Here is a 17,019-nt window from a genome sequence, read left to right as displayed (position 1 = left end):
GAATGAAGAGTTTCATCCAACACTCAGCCTTCGAGAACGCGGTGCTCCATCTAGGCAATGGCGAGAGACAGAGCGGAGGCACAGACCTAGCCAATGCCGCCCGGAGCTCTCGACCATGCAAGCCGCGTGTCGGTTCGCGAATCTATGTTCCGTAGTTCGCAAGGTCGGGAATCAGTCGAGCTTTCGGAAGTGCAACTTTGGCTCTGTTGCTATCAACAACAGCGCACCAACACCTCGGCTCCACCTCTCTCGACGGTCTCAACGTCCTTTCTTGAAGGTGGGTGAACAGATCCCGGCGGAGTCGAATGTGGAGATGGGAGTCCGTTTTGTTAAAGAGACTTGGCCCGGATTGAAGAGGCAGGCCGGGAAGGAGGGGCTCAGTAGCGGGCGGGGAACTTTGAGAGGTTGACGTGCCGATGGTGCCTGGGATGAAAGCGGGAAGCTGCGCTAGCAACGGACCCAATGATAAGTTATTTCAGGCCGTGCTTCCGTTCAGGACGCTCAATCTGTGGCTTTCCAGGCAGTTCTAATGTTGTTGACAACCGATGGCACCTTGCCAGTTAGAGAGCAACCTGACGATAAAAGAAGATGGGGGCGTGGGCCTGTTTTTGATGGATCGAAAAGTGGAATAGCGCCCGTCTCAAAGCCAGGCGGTGCACGACAGGCTACGGGCTTGCCCGCGGATAGCTGTGTTTAACTAGTTATACGGGACCCCCCCCCTACAAGAGAGTATGGATTGTCAGGTAAGGTAGGTACCGAACCCAGGCTCGTGGGGGGCGCTAAGGCCCATGCTGCAGCTCCATGCAGCAATACCTGGCTCCCGGCCGGACAATCACAGCTGGCCTAGCGCCTTACGCCAATCTTGGGGGTGCCAACCATCTCCAGTTAAAGTGCGTTGGGCGACGCCATGTCACCCACCCGGACATGGGTTGCATCCTGGGGTGTGCTTCCTTTCATCAATACCGGTGCAACTCGCCGATGCTTTAAACTTGATTCAACCCTGCCGCCAGGTTGCGAGATGAATGTGATAGGTAGCGTGGCCCCGTACCGCATTGTTCGTTTTCCTGCCACGCCAATTGTGCGACGCGGCGAGGCAGATCATAAAGAAATATTTGAGGCATTAGTATTTTTTTTTTGCGGTGTCTTGCTGTGTGACTGCCGCCCCTCCCCCCCCCCCCCCCCCCCCCCTCAAAATGGAACTGCAAGGGTCGCAGTCAGACAAGGCAGTCAGACATGCAGCACCACAGATCCATCGGTTCCGCTCTCAAGAAGAGCATGGAATATGCTTCGGGTAGGCAGTCCAATCAAGCAAAATACACCTTGAATCTAATGTTCACTGCCTCTCTAACTAATTGGCCGTCAATTTTGCATGCGTCATTTGATTCCTGCGTACCCAATAGACAACGCGCATGCATCATAACGTTATGGGAAGCCGGGCAGGTCACAACAAGCGGTTTTCCATCTCGCGGCTTGTTGCATAACCTCCTGTAGCAGGCAGGCCGATCAGAAACTTGCATGCTCTCTCACGCCAGGAGCCTGATCAGTCGCCCAACCAGTACGGATGATTCGACCGGTCGCCCCCCGGATTTCCGATCAGCGCGCTGAGAAGCAGCCTCTGGATATCCAAGTCATACTTCTCGCTTCCATTCGAGCGTGACAAACAGGCCAAGCAGCCATCTGGACGCATGAGCGAAAGAGGGTGTCTCGCCCACACATGTACTGTACATACAACGGTGGAAAGGAAAGGCGAGCGAAGGGAGCAATCACTTTCCACGCTGCAGGACGTTGTGAGTGGACTGACTGGCAGTAGGCCGGGGGCCACGCCGCTCGCTTGGCCGCAGGCCGACCTGAACGGCTGACCGGCATGGGATGGCCCACACCCCCCCCCCTTCTTTTCTCACACCCCCCGGCCGCCTGCCTGCGTGGCCTTGTCGTTCCCGCCCGAGTCCCCAGATTCCTTCTTCCCTTCCCCTTGCCTTGCTTGCAGGTAGCTACTTATCATTCCGAGCCGCGTGCGCTCTACCAGCAATGCAGTACACTACGAAGTGTTTCCAAGTAACCACCACTCATAAGAAAAAAAATCTTAAGGGTACAACACATGCGGCCGGGCCGAAACGGAAACACGAACAGTTGGCGTTTCGGCGTTTTCTTATCCCTGGATCTCTCTGCCACCTCTTCAAAGGTAACCGGATTCGCGACAACCCCTCCAACATCAAATGATTTTCGAGAAGCCCCCCTGCTGCGGGAAGGGATGGGGTGGGGACGCAAACGGCTGCAACGCGGCAGCCAAGACACCAAGCACCTAAGCCTGAGCTCGGTGGCTCGAGGGTCCTACTTGTCCGCTACCAATTGTAGGAACCAGAACTCAGCAAAGCAGACTTCTCAACGAGCATAACGGACGAGTATGCGGATGCCATGTGACTTGATCGTGCGGCCCGGAACTCAGATCCTCCCGTTCTCGCCTCATCCATTTCTTCATGAACGTAGTACTGTACATAGTTAAGCCCTCTCCTCCACCCCCGCCCTCACCCCGAGGACAAAGCAGCGGCGACGTCAGCGAAGATCAGCGGCACATGACGTGCCGACCATCCAAACTGACGACGATCTCTCCCTAGCCCTCTCTAACAACGAGCAATCAACCTACACTTTAGTGTATGTATGTACAGTACACTACGGAATAGATAGCCGCTCCCGAGAAGGAGGTAGCCGCTCCATGTTGCAACAGCAACAGCAGCAGCAGCAGCAGCAGCAGCAGCAGCAGCAGCAGCAGCAGCAGCAAGCCGTTGATCGGATTTCGAAGAAGCGAAGAAGAAATGATTACGCAGTATCAGCACAATTCTTGTTCCTGACGAACAGGCAGACCCATGCACCGCACCCATCAACTGTCCCCACCTGATATTCTAATCCATTCTACTCCGTACCTTTTGCCCTCGTATACATCTCGCCCCTTCCTCGGACCCAGAGTTCGGCACCGGCGGTAAGTACGCATTTTTTTTCAGCGTAACAAGCGACGGCAATCAACCGAAACCCCTTGTGTATGGCGCCGCTTCATTTTGCTTCCTCTCACTTTAAAAATAGAAGGGTGAGGCGGTATGTAGGTATGTAGAGTATGCATGATGCAAGCTACAGTTACACGTTCCATACACAATACACACACGATTGTGCGTGCATCGATAACCAGCCTGAATACAGCAGGAGCCTCGACCAAGATAAGTCTCCGAGATGTCTGCTTTAGCTACAGTGTGCGGAGGAGTTAACCTGCTTCCCCCAAACAAACCGGGAAGAGAGGGCTAGAAAGCAAGTCGTTACGGGACATTTGTAGACATTTGTGTAGGGATCGCAGCCGCCCTGCCCGACGAATATTACCGGGATGGGCGAGACCCGAGACAAGACACGCTGTGTTGTACGACGTATGACATCAATCGGGAAAACGGGAGTAAGAAATTCGGAATCATCCTGGAGTGTGCAGTCTGGCCGCAGCCCCGAACGCGCTGCTTTGCTTTGATAGTTTGACTGCTAAGCCGCAGCCAGTCTATCTGAAGAAATGTAGAAGAGGAGCGTCAACCTGTGGAAAAGACGACAAGACCGACGTGAGGCATGCCCGGAAACACAAAATCGTACGCTCCAGACTGAGGCTACGAATTGCGGGCCCAGAAGCTATATGGAGAAGCCCGGCGGCGCGGTCTCGCAGTACCAAATCAGGGCAAAAGCTGACACACAGCTGCCGGGGAGTAGTTTCAGGCGGAAAAAAAGGAGAGAGATGTCGACCTGGGATATGGACCTTGACTTCCATAGCACCAAAAAGTGCCAACGAAAGCCATGGTGAGTAATCGGACGCCACGTTAATTTAATCTTCCTGAGCACAAAGAGCCGAATTGACCATGGAGAGCAGGTCGGTCCGGAGTGAACAGCCAGGGATTGAAATTCGGGGTCGGAATTTCTTCATCCAGAGAGCTGAAGAGATGAAAGAGATGAGGGTTAGGTGGGTGGGTCACACTTCGTACCCAAGGGACAACCTGCAGCAAAACCTCCCCTCGGTCCACGCAGCAGGAGCCGAGCTCTGGCAAGACGCCCACACTCGGCCATGAAATCGTTCTTTTGATTTGATTTGCCGTTGTTTGGCAAGCCTGGTGTAAAGCAAGCCCTGAACTCCTAATCACATGCCAAGAATTCCCAAACCGACCTTCATTGATAGACGAGTTTATTCCTCAGGAACTGTAATCTGTTAGCCGGCCGCTTGCTCCTCCTGGTGTGCCCTGCGGCAGCCGCGACAGAAGTCGAGGGGAAAGGCATCTTCAGCAGAAAGGGGCAAACGTACTGTCGATCTCGCCCGCCTCGATCGCATCGCTGATAGCCTTGGGGCTCTTGCCGTCCACCTGGCAGCCGATGCTGAAGGCAGTGCCCAGAATCTCCTTGACTGTGCCCTTCAGCTCCTTGGAGAAGGACTTGAACCTCATCGTCCTCGCAATGTCAATGATCTCATCCAGGGAAACCGACTTGTTGTGCTTGATGTTCTTCTCCTTCTTCCGGTCGCGGGGGGGCTCCTTGAGCGCCCGGATAATGAGCGAGGATGCTGTGGGAACGACCGAGACTTGGGCTTGACGGTTTTGGATGGTGAGCTTGACCGTCACGCGGAGACCCTTCTGCAACACCCGTCGCGCGAGATCGCGAACCGTTAGAAGAATCCCATGCTTCCGGTTTGATCTCCCAGCTCGAGAACCGGGGGGGAGGAGGGGTTGGTTGCATCATACCCAGTCACCAGTGGCCTTGGCGATATCTTCACCGACCTTCTTCGGCGAGAGACCCAGAGGACCGATCTTGGGGGCAAGAGCCGAAGAGGCACCGACCTCACCACCGGTCGCCCGGAGGTGGCTGTGGCATCGTCGTCAGTTTCCAGCTTGTTCTCGACGTCTCTGGATATGCGGGGGCGGGGGGCGCGCTCGCGAGTCGTGGATGATCGGGAACGGGGTAAGGAGGCCCAGGAGGCCCATTGAAAGCTTACATGATCTTGACTTCGTTGGGGTCGAACTTGGGAGCTGCAGGTTGCGAAAAGTCAGCAACCCGGACGATTCCAAAAGTAGCGATTGGGCAACAATGACTTACGCATGGTGACGGCTGGTTGAGAGAAGGACGGACTCGGGTGGTGTTGGTGGGAAGGGGGTGCAGCCGTGCCGAGTATCAAGACAGCGGAAACACAAAAAAATCGCAGTTGTGGGTTTTTCCGCCTGCCCTAAGATTATTGGGTGGTGTGGCTGGAAAATTCTTGGGTTAAGCGGGGCAGAGAGGAATAGCCACAGCTCGATTGGAGGGGGAACAGTTCCAGCCACAGCAGGTCCCAGTCTTGGCGCCGGCCAATTGAGCAAAACCAACGTGCACTCTTAACATTACGTTTCATACCTTTCGAGGTCCTCAACCTGGCAAGGTCATTCGGAAACCGCACACTGCATCTGGCTTGCGAATACTGTATTGGCATATAAATCGGACGCTCTTATACCACGCGAAACCTACTCTAAACATGCCAACTGGACAGACAGTTCCGGGTCCCCTATTCTCAACCTTCCCACCTCATGACGCTCTCTCCTTCACAACCCTCCCCCCCTTTTGGTCTCGCAGCCCAGACGCATCCAAGATCTACTTGGTTATCTAATTTGTGCCGCTCACCGCTAGCTTCATGAGATGCTCCATGAATGTTTGCAAAGACACATCGTCGGTAAAGATGGTCTGCGCGCTCTGCGCACCAACCCCACCATAGGCTCCGGCACCCGAGGTATGTGTGGTTGACGGGTTGAGCTTGGACAGCAAGAAACGCGCCTGCGAGCCGCCGTGATCACATACAATGAAGCGTGGCAGAGGGAAGCGGTCGGTGATGAGATCCTGGTGACAATGTTAGTGCCAGGCCTTTTTTTTTTTTTCTTTCGGAATGCTCTGGGAGAAAAGGTGTAAGGGGGGTAATCTCACCCTGGCATCCTCCTTTGGCTGCTCGAGGAGAGCAGCAAAGTTCTCGTAACCCTCTTGATCCTGGTAGCCTGCCTTCCTCCACTCGGCAATCGTCTCGCCGTGGAAGATGAGGATGTGGAAGAAGGTGTCGAGGAGGAGGATGTGGGTTGGTTGGATGGACGTGGAATCCAGCAGCACCGGCTGTCCGCCCTCCTGGTCGAAGGTGTACGAGTCAAGCGTGGGTTGAATCATGATCAGCGAATTGCTGACGTCCTCGTGGTTGAGCACGTGCCTGTAGAAGGCTGTCTCGTCGGGGGAGTTGTTGAAAACTTGCAGGAACTGACTCCTCCGCAGGTGGAACATGAACTGGGGGTACAGGGTAAAGTTCTTCTCGAGGCGGAAGGACGACGGGTCGTCCTTGCGGTAGTCGGCAAATCTCGAGCAGAGCCTGATGAGCATCCTGTCCACCCAGCGGAGGACATCCGGGCCATCATCGACCTCGGCCTTGAAGACGGCGATTCTGGACATCAAGACAGCCGCGGCTTCTTGGTCGAAGGATTGCGCAATGGCCGGGTCGCCGGCTGGCCCGCTGAGGTTCCTGGCAATCGTGGTGACGCGGAGGTGGTACTGGCCGGACGAGTGTTGATAGTAGGTCAGGAATTGTATCATGCCCTTCTGGGGGCTCTGCTGGTGCTGCGAGGGGCCGCCCTGGGCAATCTCAAAGTAGATGCCGTAGCTGGATCTGGGGTCGATGCCGCACATCTTCCAAGAGCAGGTGTTGCCGATGCCGCACTCGGTCTCGCCTACCGAGGTTGACTTCTTGTTCAGAGACACGGCATGGCCGATAAGGCCCGTGACTTTCAGCTCCTTGGTTGTCAGAACCTCGAGCACGGCATTGAAGCCCATCAGGAGGTTATCGTCGCCGTCCTTCTCGAAGATGCGGATGAACGACTGCTTGAACATGGAAGAGGTAAAGCTGTCGGTCAAAATCATGTGGCCGCCGGTCGAGTTGCAGAGCCCTTTCATCTCCAAGAGACCGACTTGGTCGAGGCAACCGGCGAAGATGTCAATGGTGTGGCCATTGTGAGCGGTCCTCTTGGCGAGGTTGTCATAAAACTGCCGTCGTTCGTGTCAGTTTTGCTACTGCCCGCCACTCCATCCGGACGTCGGCCATGCACCTACCTTGAGCGCCTTCTTGTAGTACTTGACGTTGTCGCGGTCGATGTCGTGATGCGACCGGATGGGTTCTCTCAGCTCGGGACCGACGACCATACCGGGGCCCTCAGTGGCCGGCCCGCCGGCGAAGAGCATGATGCGGCCGCCGGCGTTTTGGAAGGATGTCTCGAGCAAGCCGACGGCAACCGAGAGAGCCACACCGGTGCAGCGCAGGTTTCTGCGGTCGCTGGTAGTCGGCCAGGGGTCCTTCTGCAGCTGCTCGAGGGCCTTGGTGAGCTGGAACTCGGCCTGAGCAACCGGCAGCAGGAACCGGGAGGCGGGTCCCATGGGCATGGGCCGGCCCGGCTGCTGGTGGGGAGGCATGCCCGGGCGCATGGCCGGCTGCACGAGGCCGAGCATCTCCTGAACCTGCTTGGCGGTGTACTCCTTGTTGCCCCTGAAGACATACGACTTGGCGCACTCGGTATAGCCAATCTCGTGGACCTGGGCCATGGTCCCGAAGGTGATCAGGCCGACCAGCGCATTCTCAGGCAGCAGGCTCAGGCTCATGATGAGCGACTCCTTCAGGGCAGCCAAGCTGTCCTCCTCCTGACACGTGTCCACGACGTAGAGGAAAATGGGCGGGCTCGGGGCGGGCCGCGACAGCCTGTACTCGATGGTCGTGTTGGAGGGATGCAGCTCGGGCGGGATCGCGTTGGCCGTGATGTCCTTGTAGTGCGGCGGGAGGGGGTTTCTCGAAAGACAGAAGGGGCAGATCCAAAGGCGGGCGCGGACGTCGACCTGGCTGTCCAAGACCGTTAAGCACTAGGGTATCTAGCAGGTTCGGACCGAGGCGGCGCCTACCAGAAAGGGTTCAGAACGGAGCGGCATGGCTGCTTGCAGGTGACGGGCTCAAACTGCAGCAGGGGAGTGTCGGGCTTCTCCTTGAGGGGCGTGTAGAGGGCGCCGATGGGGACGACCAATCTCGACGCTTCCTAGACATGCACCATCAGCATCCGAGGACTACCCGTCGTGGCATGCCGGCGGACTGACCATACGAGTGCTAGGAAACACGTTCCAGCTCAGGCGGACGCCATCGCGGTCCTCGACTTCGCCCCACTGCTCCTTCAGGGCGTCGTAGTCCATTGTGAGCTATATGAGTCGGTTTAGGTTTCGGGCCGTGAGTTTTGGTGTTGCGCTCCCGAGAGTTCAAAGAGGAGAAGTAGTCCTTGTGGTGAGGTACGAAAGGTATATCTGGCGGCTAGTTATATGCAAGCTGTCATCAGCACCGATCGGTGGGTGGTCGAGCTTCGAAGTGGCGGCGCACCTTTGCGAAAGCGACGGCGCACCAATGTCAGGGGCGGAGCGGTACCCAAAAGCTCGTCAAACGAGGATGGTGCTGGATCGGGTGGTCAATTGAGAGCGACCGCAGCTCCGTCAAGCAATGTTCAGGGAACAGGTGCTCAAGCCGCAGGATCTCGGGGTTGAGGTTGGTGCGCCGCTTTCGCTAGAAGGTAGGTTCCAACGCAGCTCGGGCACTGCCTAGGTTGTTGCTTCCCCCTCCCCCCCCCCAATCAATGAAAAGGACAGGTTCCAGGTAGAGCGAGCCTCGGCCTTGTGGCGCATGGGTGTGGCTTGCCCAGCCTCGGCACTGACAATCCACAACCCGATCTCGAACTGTGTGATTCGGCATTAACTATCGTCCGTATCCACATCTCCAACAACTTCCACTTTCCAATCCGTTAACACGACAAAGAGCTCATCGGACCACGAGCACAATGTTTTCGGATCCCCTTGTTTAACAAAAATGACAGTTAACATGTCTTTGCAAGCGTTAATCAAGGTTTCATATGCTCAATCAATCCACCTCAAGTTGGATAGATAATGTTGGTCTTTTCTGTTTTGGGCTCACTTCTTCTCTCGGGGCCACATGAAACTCCTAGGGCGAACTCTGAAGGTTGCCAAGTCTTCCGGCGTTATCATGCAGGTTACAGACCTCAGCAGACATGTGCCCAAAGCCCTGATCGATAAAGAGAATTGAACTAGGCTGTTCTCAGTCTCCTCTCCCTACGCAGCGCTTAGAGCATTTTCAGCCCAATGACGGGCATGTCTCTCCAAACGACTCCGGGAAGCCTTCGCCGGTGGCTGTCGACGCGAACTTGGATGGCGACATCTCGGGTAGTCAACAGTGTGGTCCGGTACGTCTGGTCTCGATCTTCTCGGGCTAGGCTGCCGCCTTCATGTACCGTTCTGCAAATGACCAATTCCTCAAGCCCAGATAAGCGCATCAGATCGTCATGCTGCATGCTACAAGATGATGGGGTGGCGAGCAGATGCACAAGCTTGGATGGAGGGACCGCTGTTGTTCGAGGGGTGGCCCCAAACTTTTCCTTTCCGCAGAGGAGCGCTCTTCTCGTGTCCCGCTATTCTTCTCATTATTACGTGGCACCATTAGGTTAGCTCCGCTGGGTCTCTTGGTTGCAATGCCCCGGAGCACGGTTCTAATACTTGCGGTGCTTGCCGCCTTTGCCAACGCCATACCCCAGTCTCCCCAGTCTCACAGGCCGCGCTCGTTGCTATCGTCGAGACAGGCGAACGGAGTCCCCGATAACTCGGTGTTCTTGAGAAGAGCACACCACGCCTGTGAGTCCGCTGCTGGTGCCGTTATTCTCGTGCCTGGTCCCATGGCTGACACGGGAAACAGCTGCTGTGCTGAACGGCCGCGTGTACATTGACGGGGGAGAGTTCTCCTATCAGGACAAAGATGGCGTTGCCTACGAGTACTGTACGACCGGCCGCTCCTTGGCGTCCGTCTAGGGCTGAATAACTGACACGACCCCTAGCCAATGCATTACTCTCGATCGATCTGAGAGAGGACTGGACCAATGATTCTGTCCCCTTGGTCTCGATCCCCAAACCGCCCGGTGTGCCCAATCTCAGCCGCGGCGGCATGTGGGCTGCTCCCAGAGTGAGGACCTTATACACCGGGTTCGCCGGCGCCAGTCCCCATTTCGGCGATCAAGCATTCTCGCCACAGGGGCTGTGGTCTTTCACACGGGACTCGTCAGTAGGAGGCTCTTGGCAGTGCCTCAACGGGAGCACCGACGGGTGGTTCACGAGCCGACCGAGACCTTATCCGGGACAAGCGGCCAGCGGGCACGGCTACGGTTTTTTTGTGGGGGGTATGCCCGCATCGAGGACCCGCGTCGTGTTCCCATCGCTGACACCGATGGTGACAGGGAACGGCACCGGAGGAGACCAGCGACAGCCCGGCACCATGATCCTCATGTACGGCATGTCCGACAAGAAGATCACAGCCATCGCCAACCACGGACCATCCGACTCCCGAGCCCCGACACATGCCGGGATTACCTACGTACCCAACTGGGGGAACCGCGGCATTCTCGTGGCCGTGGGCGGGTCCCAGAACAGGCGGGACAGCAACGAAGACGGCCTGGCGACGTTCCGGACCGTCCGAATCTACGACATCGACAAGCAGCGCTGGTACGATCAGCAGAGCACGGGGGACGTTCCGGAGCCGCGCAAGGACTTTTGCTTCGCAGCGTCGCCGTCGAGCAATCGCACGCATGAGTTCCTAGTATACGCCGGCTGGGCCGGTCGGCTCGGCTCTGCTGCGGTGCCCTACGACAGCGCCTACGTACTGACGCTCCCCGGTTTCTACTGGGCCAAGGCAGACTATCCCCCCGCTCACCCGCGGCACGGCCTGAGTTGCAACGCGGTGGGGGGAAGCCAGATCTTAACCATTGGCGGCGTCGACACCGCGCAGGACGGCAACGACTCGTACGCCGCAGGCTTCACGACCCGGGACCCCTTCACTCAGGGCCTCGCCGTATTCGATCTGGCCGCCCTGGCCTGGAGTCCGGCCTACCGCGCAGGGCGATCCGCCCAGCCGCCGGCTCCAAGATTCAGGGAGTACTACGATACCAAGTGAGCGCTCGTTCCGTGTGTGTGGTCCCCGGTTGTGTATATACCGCATGCTAACCTCCTCCTTCTACCAAGGGGCCAAGCTCCGGAACAGGGTTTCGCTAACTCAGACCTCCGTACGTTTCCAGTCCCACTCCCCCCCCCCCTTTTTCTTTTTCCTTTTTTTTCTTTGTCTATATTCCTCCTCGCCCTTTCCACCTCATTGGTACACATTCCCCCTTCAAACTCCCCCCCCCCCCCCCCCTTTTTCTTTTTCCTTTTTTTTCTTTGTCTATATTCCTCCTCGCCCTTTCCACCTCATTGGTACACATTCCCCCTTCAAAACAAGACCGCTAACCACTCCCTTTCTTTCTTTTCTTTTTTTTTCAAAACAAAGAAACCCTCTTCTCCCCTTCCAACTACCACCCCTCCCCCGACGACCCGTTCCCTTCAATCCACTCCTCCCCTTCCTCTTCCCGCCCCACCACGGCCGCCATCATCGGCGGTACCGTCGGCGGCGCCGCGGGGTTGGCCCTGGCGGCCTGGGCGATGACGTACCTTCGGCGCCGCCGGCAGCTCCTCCGTCGCGAACAGCAGCGGATGGAGGACACGGCGCACGCGAACGGCGGTGGCGACACTCCCGCCTGCGACGACGGGCTCGAGGAGGGGGTGGTGATGGGCGCCGCCGCCGCCGCCACCACCGGGAGGAAGATGTCGCGCACGACCGGAGACGGGCGGGCAAACAGCGGCATGGACGGGGACGGGGACGCGGACGAGAGTGGTGGTAAAAGCGGCGGCGGCGGCGGTGTTGCTACTGGTGGCGACGATTATTACGATGACGTTGTTGTTGAGGAGGATGACGATAACGACGGCGACAAGTACGACGACGGCGGCGGGCTCTACCGCGGCGTGATCCCGACACGCGCAGCCATAGCCATCGCTGCCGCGAACCGGAGGCCGCTGCTGCTGCCACCACCACCGCCGCCGCCGCCGCCGCCGCCGCCGCCGCCGCTGACCACACCGGGGCCGGCCGAGTTGGCTTCGACACCTGTGTGCGAGCTGGAGGCGGCCGGGATCGAGCCGCCGCCGTACGAGCTCGCGGGCGACTTGGCGGCGCCCGAGTCGCCGGGATAATAGATCCCGGAGGGGTGCAGCCGGGGAGAGGGTTGGGGAGGAGTGGAGGCGGGAGGAGGAGATCGCGGCCGGATGTGTCGTCTGCTTCTGCATCTCCGTCAGTTCCGCGGATGTCGAACGGCGATTGGAATGAGGAGGTGAAGAAGGCGAGGGACGCTGCTGCGCGATGCGGACTTGGCGAGTAGGTCGGTCCGATCGGAAGGCCTGTTGATTGTTATTATTCCCCCCTTCCCCCCCCCCCCCCCCTCTTTCTTTTTTTTCTTTTTAATTGGTTTTCTTATTTTTCCCCTCTTAATTTATACGAGAAAGGGACAAATGAAAGACAAAAATGGCACGAGAAACGGGACAGAAAACTACAAGCCGTCTCACTCAGAAGCTACGCGGCGCCTTGGCCATGTCTGTATTAGAAGTATTGGCAACTTTTATTACCTATGAACGACAAGACTTCTTGTCTCCTATATTCATACACAGACCTACAATGTACAGTCCACTCTTGATCAACATCCACACCCCGCGTTCCTTACATCACTCGCTGCTTACCAGCCTCGCGCAAGGCTCAGAGCGGAATACGCAGAGGTGCCGATCAGCAGTAAGTTGATCAGAGAACCGAATGCCCCGCCCCTGATTGTTGTTGTTAGCGAGACGGACGCTTCGATACCGGGAAGAGTACGGAAAAAAAAAAAAAAAAGAAACCTACAAACGCCGACCATCCGGCCCCTTGGACGTGTAGCCAATGGCGTACAGGAGGCGGGAGGCGGACCAGGCGCCGCCCAGGGTCGCGGCGAAGGTGGGGTACTTGAGCCCCGAGATGAGCAAGGCGCCCAGGAACGGGGTCAGGTTCTCGGTGTAGTTGTTGTGGGCGCGTTGGGCTGCATTATGCCGGGTTGGTCGGTCCGTTAGTTAGTGAGCGTTCCAACGTTGGTTTCGCCCCGTACCATGCAGCAACAAATCGAAACAAATCGGGAGACACACGCGCGCAAAAGAAAAAGGGGAGTTACAAGATTACGTACCGCAGTTGAAGGTGAAGGCCCTCGGGTCCTTCTCGGCCTGCTCGGCCGAGGCATAGGCGTTGGGGTACTTGATGGCGGCCGCCTTGCGGCTCTTGGCGGTCAACACCACATGCACGACATTGACGACGAAGGTCGAGGTGGCGGCCAGAAGGACGTAGCTATGGAAACGGGGCTGAATTAGCACACGTACAAGGTCATGAGAACATTGTTGGGATATCTCCATACCCGTAATCGCTGGGAATGACAATGGCCATCTTGGCGGCGGGTTGTTGTTGTTGTTGTTGTTGTTGTTGTTGTTGTTGTTGTTGTTGGTGGCTCTAGACAGGCACGCTTTGTGTGTATTGACTAAAATCTGGTGTTTCCGCGTTGACTAGGTGAAAACGCTCTAAGGGAAAAGACTTGAGGGAACGAGTCTACGAGATGAAGAAGAGGAAACAAGTGCGACTTTTATGGTGGCGAGCTTGACTCTCTCCCCAAGGTTTGCGGAAGAGGCACTAGTCAGATCATTTTATATAACAGCAACCGCGATCATGCCACGGTTTTCTGTTTTCTTCGGCAGTGCGTCGTTGATACGTAACCAGCTTTGAAGCCTTGCAACAAGCGATCCCTGACTAGCCCCACGTTCGGCGTTCTAGTTGTGGGCGGGCCAATGAGCTGACGCTCTCCGGAGAACTGAGACTACCCGAAGCCGGTGGAAAAGTGTCCGCGGCCGTGTCCTCGATTGCCCCCCCGTCGGATTACGAAATCTGCGCTTAAACTCTCCTTTTGTAGCGCGAGCGCCGGAAGGTTTTGACAGCCCAACGGCGACGGGGGTGGATGATCAGCCGCTGGTGTTGCAGTCAATTCAATTTTAGGGTGTCGGGAAGGATGGATGGCAGCATTATCGTGCATCGGCTGACGGTTTCCCCAGACAAGACGGGATTGCCCGTTGGCCTGCAACTTGCATCTTGCATGGATGCATGGATGGTGCGGGAATGGCGGATCTGGCCGCCGTGCGGTTTGGTGCCTTTTTCAGTTAGATCTTACCCCTCGCATCGATTCAGCAGCCAACCATTGGCAGCGCACGAGATAAGCTCACGATGACACCATCGACTGGGACATACCGTACCACACCACCGGTAACACCACATACGTAATAGTCCGCGTACATGCTCAGGGAGTGTGGTGTGTGAGGGTGTGAGGGTGAGAGAGAGAGAGAGAGAGAGTGAGTGAGAGAGAGAGAGAGAGAGAGAGAGAGCAGAAAAGAAGAGACAGAGCTGTCTGTCACCCGGTGCAGCGCTCCTCTGGCGGGCGCCACTCCAAACCCAGGCCGGCAAACACCCTCTTCTCGGCCGTCAGCATGTCCGGGGCCGGCGACCCGTCCGGCCCGCTCTCCAGGTCAACCCACGACCCGTCGGTGCGGCTGCGGATCCCGCTGCTGTCGAACTTGAGCTGCTTCTCCCTCTTGCAGTACCGCCTCAGGTCCCTCTGGAAGGTGGTGCCGCTCGTCCAGCCCAGCACCGCGCACCCGGCCGTCTTCCAGGGGCTGATGATGATGTCCACCCGGCGGTGCGGGTTCGGGTTCCTGGCCTCCCCCGTGGTCGCCCAGACCGGGTCCTGCCAGACGACCAGCGCCTTGTCGAGCGTGTCGAAGCCGGTCCCGGCCCTGCTCCTGTCGTTGCCCTTCCAGCTGACCGGCACCTGGCCGCGCTCCGAGTTGGCCGTGCTGAGCGAGAGGGTGTGCGTGACGTAGCCGGCGCGCTCGAGGCGCACGACGAGGCGGCCCACGAGGTCCCGCGTGGCCGACTCGTCGCGGTGGCTCAGCACCACGTCGACGTCGCCGCTGGCCTCCTTGCCGCGCCGGTAGCCGCCGACGATGACCATCTCGAACCCGTCGCGGATCTGGTTGGCGTGCGCCAGGACGACGTTCGCGATCGCCTCGACCTCGGCCCGCGGGATGCGCTGCTGGAACTCGTCGTAGTACTTGACGCCGATCTGCTGCACGCGCGTCAGCGTCTCCCAGCCGTACTCGACAATGTCGTCCAGGTCGCGCCAGCCGCGGTTGTAAAAGTCGCGCGCCGTCGTCTCGGCCACGCCCCAGATGTTGTAGAAGAGCTTGAGCACCGCCAGCTTCGGGTCCGACTCGTCCTCGCGCGCTTCCCTGATCTGGCCCGTGTCCTTGAACTCCTGAAAGAGGAGGGCAATCTTATTGCCACAGCCGGGGAGTCGGGAGACCTCTGTGGACGATTTTTTTAATCATTATCCTCTCTGTTAACCTTACTGCGCTTGCCACCCACTCGGACGAGGGGAAGGGGTGAAGGGGGGGGGGGAAATACCTTGGGCGGTCTGGAAGGTGTATGGGTACGCGGCAATGGTGGCGATTGCGCTCGAGTACGCCCTGACCCCGATCTTGTCCCCCACCAGCGTCCTGGCCGTCTTGATCTTGGCGAGCTCCTCGATGAAGGCCTCGTTTGGCGGATGGAGGGGGGTGGGACGCTGGCACGAGTAGGTGGTGTGGAGGAAGTCGGGTATCGGCGGCAGCTGCGCGTCAATCTCGTGCTCCGACGTGGTCTGCCTGACGAGGGCGGGCCGGACGGGATGGCTCGTATACGTCTCCCCCCTTGCTCCCCGCGACGACGATGATCCCGGGCGGGGGCTCCTCGACTGCCCGCCCGTGTCCGCGAGAGCGCGCTTCATGACCTCGGCGGCCCTCTCGGCGGCCCTCTCGGCGGGGACGGGCTGGGGCGCCTTCGCGGGCGTTCTGGGCACTTTGCGGCCTTGATAGACCACGTAGTCGTCGATCGGGAGCACTTGGCCGGCCTTGACCGAGTCGGTGAACCAGCCGAGCCTGACCACCTTGACCGTGACCGCGGGCGCAGCAGGGTCAGGGCCCGGCCCCGTCAGCGGGCGCTGTATCTCGCCATCCGATGCCGTGTCCGTGTCCGTGTCCGAGTCCACGTCCGAGCTGGTCAGCGCGGGCGTCGCCATCCTGGCGCGCTTCCGGCCGGGGCTCGCGGGCGCAGAGCGCTCCGAAGGGTCGACCTCCTCGGTGACAAGCTTGTGTTTCCTCAGCTCGAACATTGCTCGTTCCTTGCGGAAGACCCTGCCCAAGACGACCTCGGCCTCGTTGATGTCATACGTCAGTGTTGGTATCTGCTCCTCGAGTTCTTGGAGTTCCTGAGACCCGAGGTTCGCCGACAAGAGGAATATGATGGGAAAGCTGAGCGCCATATGGCTCGCTGACCTCTTCCGGGATCGGGCATCGGAATGCGCCTCCATGGCTCATTTTCGATATGCTCGCGGAGGAGCAGCGGCGATGTGTGTGTTTGCTATGGCCAAGGTGAAGGCGCACTGCTTGCGGGTTGTGGAGGTTCGAACATCAAGGTGGTTTGACGTGCAACTCCCGAAGAGAGTGGTCGCAACGGGATACATTTGGGCGCAGTAAGCGACCATGTGGGAACTGCAACTAAAAAATAATAACTCTTGGACGGAAACCAAGTCGGAACCAAGAAAGAGCGATTGTTTACGCTGGTTTGATTACGCTGGTTTAAGTTAACCACTTTCTTAGCCAGGACGGTCGGTCATGTATGGTGTTTGACTACCATCCCTGCGGGCCTCGGTGACGTACATGCTCGAAACTCGCGAAAAGCAAGCAGGTGTGAGGAGATGCATGGATGCAGCAGTAAAAGGGCGGGGGCAGGCTAACAAGTACATACGCTTGCCGGCAGCTTCGAGAAAACCTGCAGAAGCTCGATGAAAGCCAGTCCGACTGATGGGGAACGGCGCCGGCAAGAAATGTTGCCAACACTGTGCGAAACGCCCCCGAAGCCGGCACTGTCTAGTACCTTCCTTCCTTGGTATTGTCCAGGCTCAAGTTCCA

At 58.0% G+C, this 17,019-nt stretch overlaps 5 protein-coding genes across 5 annotated transcripts; 1 reads left to right on the top strand and 4 right to left on the bottom strand.

The window, feature by feature from the left end:
- Positions 1–3,997: 3,997 nt before the first annotated feature.
- Positions 3,998–5,209, bottom strand: P884DRAFT_114321 (60S ribosomal protein uL11). The gene is made up of 5 exons (XM_069437098.1): positions 5,104–5,209; positions 5,003–5,036; positions 4,752–4,872; positions 4,319–4,643; positions 3,998–4,215 (listed from the first exon to the last, which is right to left on the bottom strand). The coding sequence occupies exons 1-5, from the start codon at positions 5,105–5,107 to the stop codon at positions 4,202–4,204; spliced, it is 498 nt and encodes a 165-aa protein (XP_069299381.1). The 5' UTR covers positions 5,108–5,209; the 3' UTR covers positions 3,998–4,201.
- A 234-nt stretch (positions 5,210–5,443) lies between these two features.
- Positions 5,444–8,603, bottom strand: P884DRAFT_220335 (uncharacterized protein). The gene is made up of 6 exons (XM_069439448.1): positions 8,420–8,603; positions 8,146–8,353; positions 7,957–8,087; positions 7,120–7,897; positions 5,959–7,053; positions 5,444–5,874 (listed from the first exon to the last, which is right to left on the bottom strand). Exons 2-6 carry the CDS (start codon positions 8,236–8,238, stop codon positions 5,644–5,646), a joined length of 2,328 nt encoding a protein of 775 aa, XP_069299380.1. The 5' UTR covers positions 8,239–8,353; positions 8,420–8,603; the 3' UTR covers positions 5,444–5,643.
- A 972-nt stretch (positions 8,604–9,575) lies between these two features.
- P884DRAFT_298320 (uncharacterized protein) lies at positions 9,576–12,150 on the top strand (the record flags this gene model as incomplete). Its single annotated transcript, XM_069444593.1, has 6 exons — positions 9,576–9,735; positions 9,797–9,877; positions 9,936–10,274; positions 10,332–11,040; positions 11,113–11,153; positions 11,414–12,150. 6 exons carry the CDS (start codon positions 9,576–9,578, stop codon positions 12,148–12,150), a joined length of 2,067 nt encoding a protein of 688 aa, XP_069299379.1.
- A 485-nt stretch (positions 12,151–12,635) lies between these two features.
- P884DRAFT_114243 (uncharacterized protein) lies at positions 12,636–13,695 on the bottom strand. The gene is made up of 4 exons (XM_069437097.1): positions 13,386–13,695; positions 13,161–13,318; positions 12,848–13,019; positions 12,636–12,771 (listed from the first exon to the last, which is right to left on the bottom strand). The coding sequence occupies exons 1-4, from the start codon at positions 13,412–13,414 to the stop codon at positions 12,687–12,689; spliced, it is 444 nt and encodes a 147-aa protein (XP_069299378.1). The 5' UTR covers positions 13,415–13,695; the 3' UTR covers positions 12,636–12,686.
- A 244-nt stretch (positions 13,696–13,939) lies between these two features.
- Positions 13,940–16,418, bottom strand: P884DRAFT_290851 (uncharacterized protein; the record flags this gene model as incomplete). Its single annotated transcript, XM_069444075.1, has 2 exons — positions 13,940–15,376; positions 15,476–16,418. The coding sequence occupies 2 exons, from the start codon at positions 16,416–16,418 to the stop codon at positions 14,424–14,426; spliced, it is 1,896 nt and encodes a 631-aa protein (XP_069299377.1). The 3' UTR covers positions 13,940–14,423.
- Positions 16,419–17,019: the final 601 nt, after the last annotated feature.

This window comes from Thermothelomyces heterothallicus (genome assembly GCF_042370625.1).
Source record: "Thermothelomyces heterothallicus CBS 202.75 unplaced genomic scaffold P884_scaffold_6, whole genome shotgun sequence".
Lineage (NCBI taxonomy): Eukaryota > Fungi > Ascomycota > Sordariomycetes > Sordariales > Chaetomiaceae > Thermothelomyces > Thermothelomyces heterothallicus.
Note: the sequence above shows the minus strand (reverse complement) of the source record. Positions and strands in the feature narration are given on the sequence as shown.